General features: G+C 39.5%; 1 protein-coding gene across 1 annotated transcript in view; it reads right to left on the reverse strand.

Annotated features, from left to right (window-relative positions):
• Positions 1 to 444: 444 nt before the first annotated feature.
• Positions 445 to 10,154, reverse strand: part of AKAP9 (A-kinase anchoring protein 9) — a 158,071-nt gene continuing 148,361 nt past the window's right edge. Inside the window, exons 38-44 of the mRNA XM_019634580.1 lie at positions 9,075 to 9,269; positions 7,898 to 8,098; positions 7,331 to 7,563; positions 4,617 to 4,702; positions 3,281 to 3,410; positions 2,259 to 2,398; positions 445 to 741 (exon numbers count right to left, since the gene is read on the reverse strand). Of these exons, the coding sequence (XP_019490125.1) occupies positions 707 to 741; positions 2,259 to 2,398; positions 3,281 to 3,410; positions 4,617 to 4,702; positions 7,331 to 7,563; positions 7,898 to 8,098; positions 9,075 to 9,269 (1,020 nt within the window). The 3' untranslated portion in view covers positions 445 to 706. The remainder of the gene's footprint in view (positions 742 to 2,258; positions 2,399 to 3,280; positions 3,411 to 4,616; positions 4,703 to 7,330; positions 7,564 to 7,897; positions 8,099 to 9,074; positions 9,270 to 10,154) is intronic.

The raw sequence follows: 10,154 nt of genomic DNA on the forward strand, positions 1-10,154 counted from the left end.
TTTTTGTAAAAAAGTCTTATTCATACTTGAACTGATTTGTAAAAGATTTTGAATATATATTTAGAAGTCAGTGTGGCTGGCTCTATAACAAGGTAAATGAGACTAATGTTAAGACTCAAGTGCCCTGCAGGTTGCAAGTTCTATACTTCCTGCCCTCTTGAAAAATCTTGTGGTTTCAAAATCTGGGTCTTGTGAAATTTGGATGCTCAAAACAAAATACAACCAACACAAAGTCCAGCTATGATAATAAAGTTTCCTACGACGACAAGTTGCTTGGGTTAGATGATTTCTTCTATGAAAAGATAAATCACTACCTTGAAATAACCTGCTATTAGCCCTATCTAGTTTGTGGGATTAGTTTTAAAAATGGGTCTGTAATAAAAGTAAGAACAAAATATAAATAAATGTTAACTTCAGGCACATTAAAGTGATNCCATTTGATAAATACACAAGGTTTATAATTTAACCATTTAAATTAGCATTCCACAAATATACATGTAATTTAACGATTATTGTGCATGAATCCATACACAGTGCCTGTATGTACAAACTCCAGTTTGTTTTAATGTGCTGGCAAGGGATGTGTATACAATCATAAGCTGTGTTTGTACTGGTCCCATATCCACAATACAAAAACACAAAAGAACCATTGATTTACAAAAGGGAATTTGCTTAAAATCACTTCAATTCCTGATGTTTCAAAAGATTATCTTCTCATGCCAGCATGAAAATGAGCTGAACCTATGAGAGAAAAAGATCTATTTAAATGATTTCAAATTAGACTGCTACTTATTCCAGACTAATTAGTTCATGAAGGGCAGAAGGTTACTACTACCCTCCATTTTATTTTACTTTTTTATTAGTTTCAGGTGTACAAAACAATGTAAGAGTTAGACATTTACACCCCTCACAAGGTGATAACCCGCCCTTCCCCAATCTACTAATCCCTCTGACATCGTATGTAGCGGTTACAATTCCATTGACTCTAATCCTTATGCTGTACTCCACATTCTACGACTAAATAAATTATAGTTGACATTCATTATTATTCAGCTTCAGGTGTACAGCGCAGTGGTCAGGCACCTACACCACCCATGAAGTGGACTCCCTAATAAGACAAGTGTCGATCTGATACCCTACAAAATCTTTACAACATTATTGATTATATTCCCCAAACTGTCTTTCATATCCCTGTGGCAATCTTGTGGTTACCCTCCATTTAAAAAAAATGCTTCTTATTTTTGTAAAAAAGTCTTATTCATACTTGAACTGATTTGTAAAAGATTTTGAATATATATTTAGAAGTCAGTGTGGCTGGCTCTATAACAAGGTAAATGAGACTAATGTTAAGACTCAAGTGCCCTGCAGGTTGCAAGTTCTATACTTCCTGCCCTCTTGAAAAATCTTGTGGTTTCAAAATCTGGGTCTTGTGAAATTTGGATGCTCAAAACAAAATACAACCAACACAAAGTCCAGCTATGATAATAAAGTTTCCTATGACGACAAGTTGCTTGGGTTAGATGATTTCTTATATGAAAAGATAAATCACTACCTTGAAATAACCTGCTATTAGCCCTATCTAGTTTGTGGGATTAGTTTTAAAAATGGGTCTGTAATAAAAGTAAGAACAAAATATAAATAAATGTTAACTTCAGGCACATTAAAGTGATTCAAAACCTCTGAATCAGGAGTGAACTGAAGGGAGACAAGGAAAAGAGGTTTTCCCACAATGAACAGGGAATCCATTTCTATTAAGTACAGAATTTTTGTGTTTTTGAGCAGAGAAAAATGAAAGGCCATTTTTGTCAAGTCTTTTGAAGGGGGTGGGTTTTATGGACCACACATAAAAGCACAAGGTCCTAATAGGAACAATGACCGCATTAAATGCTGAAGTACTTGCTGCTTCCTCTGATTTCCCCACCCCTTCATTTGCATGCATTATTTAGGAAAAGGCATTACTTAGGAGCATGTTCTCCAGCCACCTCTGCAAGCCTTAGAGGACTTTGGTGCTCACTGTGCATTTTCTTTAATCAATCTGCTGAATGAAGATAGCAGGAATCTTTCTGGAGGAGTGGGATCTGGGGTGATAGATAAATCATGTCCTGACTTAAATTCCTAAGTCTAACGTGGTAACTGATGCACTGAACTGTAAGATTTGATTACCCTAATGAGGAAGGACAAGGAATTCCAAAAGAGAAAGGTGAAGGGTGGGTCCACACAGCCTCTGCTGCTGCCAGTACATAGTTAAGCTGGGTTACCTGACTGTACAGTCCCTAGTCGTCTCTGCAGGGCCTCTAGCCGAGTGATGTAATCTGTTAGGGCTCTGTCAGGATCATAATGCTGAAGCTGAGAACATGCTAAGGAACCAGGATTTAAATCAGCTGGAGGGCCTGGGTACCTATGAGATAAAAAATATAAACACAAATCCAAATTATCCAGGAAAAAATCAAGTAACTTAGCAACCAGCCCTCAAAAGGGAGACCGCTTGTTTATACATTGCTTGATCTACCGTATTTCCCCATGTATAAGACGCACCCTTTCCCCCAAAATTTGGGGTCTAAAAACTGGATGCGTCTTATACAGTGGTTGTAGATTTTTTTTACTTGCATTTCCCGCTGAGGACGAGGCAATATATGAAGACTGATTCGTCATCAGACACAGATGAGGACAAGCTAATGGTTGGGAGTTTTGACAGTGTGAGGAGTTGTATGAATTTTATGATGAATAAAACTTGAGTTCAATAACTTTATGTAATACTTTTTTTTTCAAATTTCGGGCCCCAAAATTAAGGTGCGTCTTATGCATGGGGAAATATGGTATATACCTTACACTTCTGAGTCCGCTCTGTATAAAGGAAAAAGTTTCTCAATAAATTCAAAGTAGCACCTACCAAGTCATCATAAGAATGTCCAGGACAATGACCATCACAGAGGTCCTCAATAAATGTTGTATATGTATCAATACATCTTATCATGTCGACTTCAGAGTTGTTTTCACAAAGTCCAGAGACTATCCATTTTACTCAATACTTTCCCCAATGTCTAACCCACAGCATATCCTAAATAACTCTTAACCAGCTCTGTTTCTTATATCCTTCGAAAATGGTTACAAATTCAAAGGCTATTTCTCATTCTGAGCCTTAGGTTATGTAAATCATATATAACTGAAGATACATCTAGCTATTTCAATGCAAAGAAGTCAAAGCCCTAACGCTAGCTTTCTTCCTCTGTTAAGCAGTAGTATATTTAACCACTCTAGGCAGCTTTTATCACATTCTCACCTATTTTGAAATGGTAAAGGAGACCTAGGATAGTCCAGATCTGATCGTGAGCGATATGTAGTGTGCCTCGGCTCTCCATACATCTCCAGGCCACCAGAAGAATGATAAAACAGGTCAGTCTTTTCAGCACCTAAAGTAATCCAAAACATAGCTTGTTAAAAAGAAATAACAAGCCCTTGAAAAATTTCTACAAAACAGATAAGGACTCAAAAGACGACTCTACTGCATTACACTACACAATCTCCTCTTTACAGTCATTTTCAATGATTCTGGCTACAGGAGAGAAACAACAGTACAACTGTTATTCTGTTTACCTTTCAATATGAGTGTTTCTGCTAATATGGCACTATACCTCAAAGAAAATAAACTATTTAATTAAAGAATTTTCTTTTAAAAATAAGTAGTTATAACTAGAGGTGAAGTGAAGGGTGCCTGAGCATGTATTTTGGGGAAAAGCTGATGTATTTAAAAAAATATATGAGGCTAATGTAGTCAAGCCATTCTAGTAATTTTTATTAGAAAAAACTTGAAATCAAGATATACTAACTTTCAACACAGAACTCATTATGCTACAGATTTCAGCTAAGGAGTCCCATTTCAAAACACTTCGCTTAGGGTACCAAATACATTTCCTCTTTCTCGGCTGCGCATGCTCAGCTACTGGTAGGACATGTAAAGGTGGTTTAACAGCAAAGCACAGCACAGTTATGCTGTGTCTGTCTCCAGCTTCTGACATCCTTATGCCTGAAATGTTAAAGCCCTAAGGTTTGTTTTTGCTTCTAGTTGTAGCGAGAAGGAATTTTAACTGTTAACCATTTTAACCATTATTATACAACCTACTGGTGAACTCAGAAACCTGTTTGAATATTGCTAACTTGAGAAAGCTTAAAAGCATAATTCTTTCACATGACTGAGAAGAGCAATCCCCATCTTGAACCAGAGCCTCAAATGCAGTCGTACGGAGAGTGGGTTCTAGAGCCCTATGGCCAGGGTTTAACCGGCCCTACCACTTCCTACTGGGTAACCTGGGGCAAATGACAAATGCTTTCCATGCCTCGGTTTTTCATCTGTAAAGTGAGAATACCAGTCACTGTACTTGTATCACAGGACTGGGAGAATACATAATACATGAAAAAAGCAGGGCCTAGTGCAGACTAAGTCTCCACAAAAATCAGTTATTATTACTCTTTAAAACAGCAAGGTCCCCAGCTTTGTTAGTGATAAGGTCTCTGTCTTTGGACAACACAGGTTCCAGAACACATTATTTGGAAGTTATTACACATGCAGTAATTTTAGACAATCATAAACATATGAAAAAATTCCATTCTGACTTTACCTGGATTCAATCCAAAGCCATCCCTGTTAATATTGATAGAACCAGAACTTGTGACTCGATGCCACCGTCGAACCAAAAATTTCATTCTAAAAAAGATCCCAAGAAAATAATTTACAGCACATCTATAATGTAGAGGGTATAAATATACACTTCTCATGAAAATCAAGTCCTACATTTATATATGAACATAGAACAAGTTTAATATCACATGGTTAACTAATCTAGAATATGCACATGTCCCCTGGTTTGTGACAAAGTTGACAGAAGAAGAGCGCTTCCCTAGAGGCATCAGAGGTGTGTCTTGTGTTGCCATCAGACTCTAGAGCTTTAGGGGCACACGGGGCACAGAGAGATGGAGAGCAAAAGGGGAGAGAAGTAGATGAGCCAAGACAGGGTGAGAAGTACTGAAAAGAGAAGAAAAGGCAGCCGAGGTGGAAAGAGAATGAAAAGACCCTTAAATTGAAAAAAGAGTGAGCTGGGAGAGCAGAAAGGAGTGAGGCAGTGTAATCAGCGATGAAAAACAATGTTGGCTTCAAAAAGAACAGGGTTATGCTAGTGTCATAAACCAGCCGCAGCACGTTGCTGCCAGCCTTGCCCCGGCTCACGGAGCTTTTGGAGCATCAATTTGATTTCGTAACTCCAATCAGTTTCAAGGCTCAGTTTTAGGAGGGTCAAAATACAATGAACATATAAGAGGAAAAGAGAGAGAGTTCGAGTGAAGTCCTTCAATGGCAGCTAGCTTTATGGAAACTTCCTAAATTCTTCCAGTTGAAATTAATGGTGGTTCCAATCAAGATGGCAGATAGATATATACAACCCTATGTTCACAGCAGCATTATTTACAACAGCCAAGATATGGAAGCAACCTAAATGCCCATTAACAGACGACTGGATAAAGATGTGGTACATATATACAATAAAATATTAGTCATAAAAAAGAATGAATTCTTACCATTTGCAAGAACATGGATGAAACTGGAAGGTACTATGCTAAGTGAAATAAGTCAGACTGAGAAAGAAATACCATATGATCTCACTTACATGTGGAATCTAAAGAATGAAATAAATGAACAAACAAAACAGAAACAGACTCGTAGATCTGGGCAACAAGCTGATGGCTGCCAGACTGGGGGTGGGGCAGGGGGCGCGGGTGCGGGTTGGGGAGATGGGTGAAAAAGGTGGAGGAATTAAATAAAAATTGGTAGTTATGAAACAGTCATGGGGATGTAAAGCATAGCGAATATAGTCAGTAATATAGTAATAACTATGTATTGTGCCAGGTGGGTACTAGACTAGCCAGGTAAATCGCTTTGTAAATTATACAAATGTCTAACTACTATGCTGTACACCTGAAACTAGTATAAAATAATACTGAATGTCAACTGTTAATTGAAAAAATTTAAAAAGCAGGGTGGGGTTTGGGGCACGTGAAAGGGAGTAAGAGGTCCAAATTTTCAGGTAGAAAACAAGTCACGGGGATGTAACGTGCAGCTTAGGGAATATAGTCAATAATATTGTGATAGCATGGTACAGTGTCAGATGGTTGCTGGGCTTATCATGGCGATTACTTCTGTAGGTATAAATGTTGAATAACTGTGATGTACCCCTGAAACATAATATTGTATGTTAGCTGTATTTTAATAAAAATCTTTAAAAAAAATACAAAATTAGTGGATGATTCCTGTGACCTCTCATATAGTGTCTTCTAATTTATGGGCATGTTGGTCTTTCCCACTAGGAAGTGAGCTGCCTTTAGGGATTTAGGTCAGGGTTATGTCTTTTTTGATCGATGCATCTTAACCCTGTACAAGGTATACAAGGTGACGATGATGAAGGGAATGAAAGACGAGAAAGGAGGAACTGGAGCCACGTGGCTACAATGTGGACTAGTCGAGGCAGGGAGAGTCTAAGGCCATCAGTAAGATACAACGTGAGCTTCCTCTAGCGCCAATGTGGATGAGCTCGGGAGCCCCGGCTGGCAGTCCCAGCTCTATCTCCACTGGCTTTGCAACCTCACTCTGCCTCAGTTTCCTCATCTGTGAATGACATTCTGGGCTATGTGATCTCAGACAGCTTCTAGTTACAAAACTCTGCATCATATTTTTCAAAGAAAAACTGGTAAAGAAATACAGGCAAAATCCATTGAAGGTGACCCAATAGGAAGAACTTTAAAAACCAAATTTCTCTGAGCGTGTCGGGCTCCTAGAGAAATGAAAGGGAGGGGCAGCATGGAGAAGCCTAGGTACGTGGGTATATACCACCGAGGCTGGAGGACGGCAGGAGGCCAGGTTTGCAAGGTAGTTTGAGTTCTGACTCCATTTCAACCAGATACAGAATGAGTACGTGTTCCTAGCTTGGAACTCCTAGAGAAAGAGGAACAAAAGGACTGGCAGAGTCCAGTGCCCTAAAGGCGAATCTCTGGCCTAAATGTAGAGGCCAGGGCTTTCTGTAGTTGGGCCCCAAGAGTGGGTTATTTAAGGAATGAAGAAAGTGAATGTATATCAGCCTAAGTGATTTTTCAAAAACATTTTTTCCCCTCTTATCTCTTTACTTATATGTCTGAGCTAGTTCAAGGGCTTATTCAGGTTTAGAAAAAAAAAGAGACAATCAGATTGGATGTTCCAGCTCCAAGTCACCAGCTGCCTGCAGCTGCAAAGGCCGTTTTCATAGGGTCTCCACAGGACAACATCACGTATCCCTTCCAAGTGCTTTACCTTGAAATTGCCATAGACACTCTGACAGCCGACCGAAACCTGGTGAAACCCTTTGGACGGTTGGTGATCATCTCTAGTTCCGTGAAGGCTGGCTGCCCCCCCATCCGGGCAAGCAGAGCGAGGGTGGCATCTTCACATTCCTGGAAGCCACCCAGTAACAGCAGCAGGTATTTCTTCTGATAAATGAGAGCTTTCCGAAAACTTTCTGCCCTCAGGTATTTACCATAAATTCTCTATGTTTAAAGAAGGGAAGAACATAAAGACATTATTAAGAAGTCATTCAAATTATTCTCTAGGGGAAGATAACCTAGATTCTAATTTTTAAAAAGTAGCAGTAGTAGAATGTCAGGTACCTTCTATCACTTCTACTTTTTTAGCAAAGTTGAAAGTAAAGGTAATTAACCTTAACCTTACACTACTGCCTCTTTTTAGTCACGGAATCTGAATATTAACCATATAGTTATGCTTCTGGTTTATTTTGGATTTCAGGGGACTGAGAGGCAAAACAAGGCAAAAGCAGAGGACGAGCTTCATTCGGTAAATGTTTAAATGAAACATGTCTCCCACCTTTATAGCGGCATGCTCAGAATCAGGGCTCAGGTTTTGAAGTAAAGCTTCATTTCTTAGTTCAGCTTTCAGTTTGTATACTTCAGCTTCTGCCCTCTTCAAGGATTTTTGAAGAGATACCTTCTCTCTGTTCCACACTTCTTTTTCCGAAGCAATGATGGCTTCGATGTTGGCGCCACCACTGAATGAAAACCTAGAAGACTGCAGAGACCAGAGCCTACTTAATTGATTTTTAAGAGCGAGTCTCTAAAGGAAAAATCTGACTTAAACATATTAAAGGAATGCCTATGGGGGAAATAGAAGTCTCAGCTTTCCAACCTCAGGGCAAGTCCAAAGCCAATCTCATTAAAGAATATACATTAGCTGTAAGTATATGCCCTTTGCTGAGCAAATTAACTTTGCAGCAAAAAAATCCTTGTGAAAGTTTGGTCACCAAGAAGGCATTTCGATTTAGCAGAGCTTTGAACTGAAAAAGTCTAGGGAAATAATGGATGGACCATTTGGGTCCAAATGTTGAGCCTGGGCCTGAAATAGTATACTGGAGAAGCGGGGGGAAACCACCTGGCAGGTACCCAGGAAAGTGGATCCCCACAGAAGCTGTGTGGGTGTGTGATTGTGTATTTGACTGCATAGCTGTTTTACAGGTCTTCCCTGTTTTTATACTGGGCGATTACAGAAGCTATCAATTTATTTTGTAGTTTTTAAATGAAAAAAAAATTTAAATAAATTCCCATGGTTTCTTAGATTGAATATATAATTTAATGGCATCTTTCACTTGAGTTATGAACACAATAACTAATAGATAACTGATGAGAACAGTCAGAATTCAAATATGAACATTTCTTTAACATGTGTCCACTGCTGGCCGATAGGTAGCAAAGTATCTAGCTTTGGAGATCAGTTGATGTTGGTTCGACTACTGACTTCAGTTTTCTCATGTGCAAGGCTGGGTGTGGATTAGATTCTGAATGCATATAACATAGAATCTGGCACAGAGAAGGCTCCCAATAAATAATAACTATTATTATTATTGTCATCCCTATAAAATTTCCAGTGACCCTACCAAGAATCAGATACTTAACATTTTTACATTCTCAGGGCTAAAAATTGAAAAGTAGATAGCAGAAATTATAACTGTGCACAACTTCTAATGTGGCCACGCTAAAAATATACGAACATAATCTCTGCCGGCTCCTGTCTGTCGATACCATCTGATCTGCTCTTCCAGCTTCATAACCAGATTTCTTAAACCATTCTTTTCCTCAGTCAGTTGGCTGATATGTCCTGTGAGCTCAGCATTGTGTCTCAGTAGTCTTTCAGTCAGTGAGCCACAGGAAGTGCTGGGGGACACTAAGCTAGGCTGGAAAGATAAAATGGCATAAGGTCACATAAGCACAAACGTTTATGAATAATACATATAAAAATGTGAACAGGCACTGAGAACAACCATTTAATGAAGAAGCGGTGCTTATGTTGAGCCTTAAATAATAAGTAGGAAGTTACTGGCAGGAGAGAGGAGTGAGATGGGTGTATGAAATACAAGGAATAGCATGTATCCAGGCACGAAGGCTTGATCAGAGTGGGTTGCTTCTAGGGAGCTACCAGTTGCTTGGTAAGGCTTTATGGGTAACAGACCTAAATGCAGGCAGTGGAGAGCCATGAAAGGCTTTAGGCAGGAGCACGGCAAAAAGTTTATGTGTTAGAAAGACTCCTTTGGTAGCGGTGTGCAAAGCAGAGTGCATTAGTGAAGATAGATCCCGGTGTGAGGCCGACACAATGGAAGTTACTGCAACAGTGGGTGAGAAATGCTGAAGGCCTGAATGAAGGTGATGACTAAGGCACAGGGGCAGATGTTTAGGAGGCGGAAGGCACAGGACTCAGTGACTGCTTGGGTGTGCAAGTAACAGTGAAGGAAGGTGGTGTGTGGTAACTTTCAGCTTTCTAAAGTGGGCGAGAGCATGACAAGAAGGAGAAAGGAAGATAATGCCCAGTTTGGAAGATGGCTGTGAGGTCCCAAAGGGGTCACTATGGGGGATATTTTTCCAGATAAAGATGCCTAGTAACTAAGTGAAAATATAAACCTGGACCACAGGACAAAGCTTCCTAAGGGTGAGGTTTTTATCAGGTTTGTTCACTGTATCCCCAGAACTCAGGAGAGTTCCTGGCACATAGGTGCCCAGTGTAAGTATCTGTTCAATAAATAAGTCTACTGAGAAGTCAGGCTGTAGAAATGAGTAAGCTTTCATGGCTATAGTTA

The sequence above is a fragment of the Hipposideros armiger genome, unplaced genomic scaffold, assembly GCF_001890085.2.
Source record: "Hipposideros armiger isolate ML-2016 unplaced genomic scaffold, ASM189008v1 scaffold_1749, whole genome shotgun sequence".
NCBI lineage: Eukaryota > Metazoa > Chordata > Mammalia > Chiroptera > Hipposideridae > Hipposideros > Hipposideros armiger.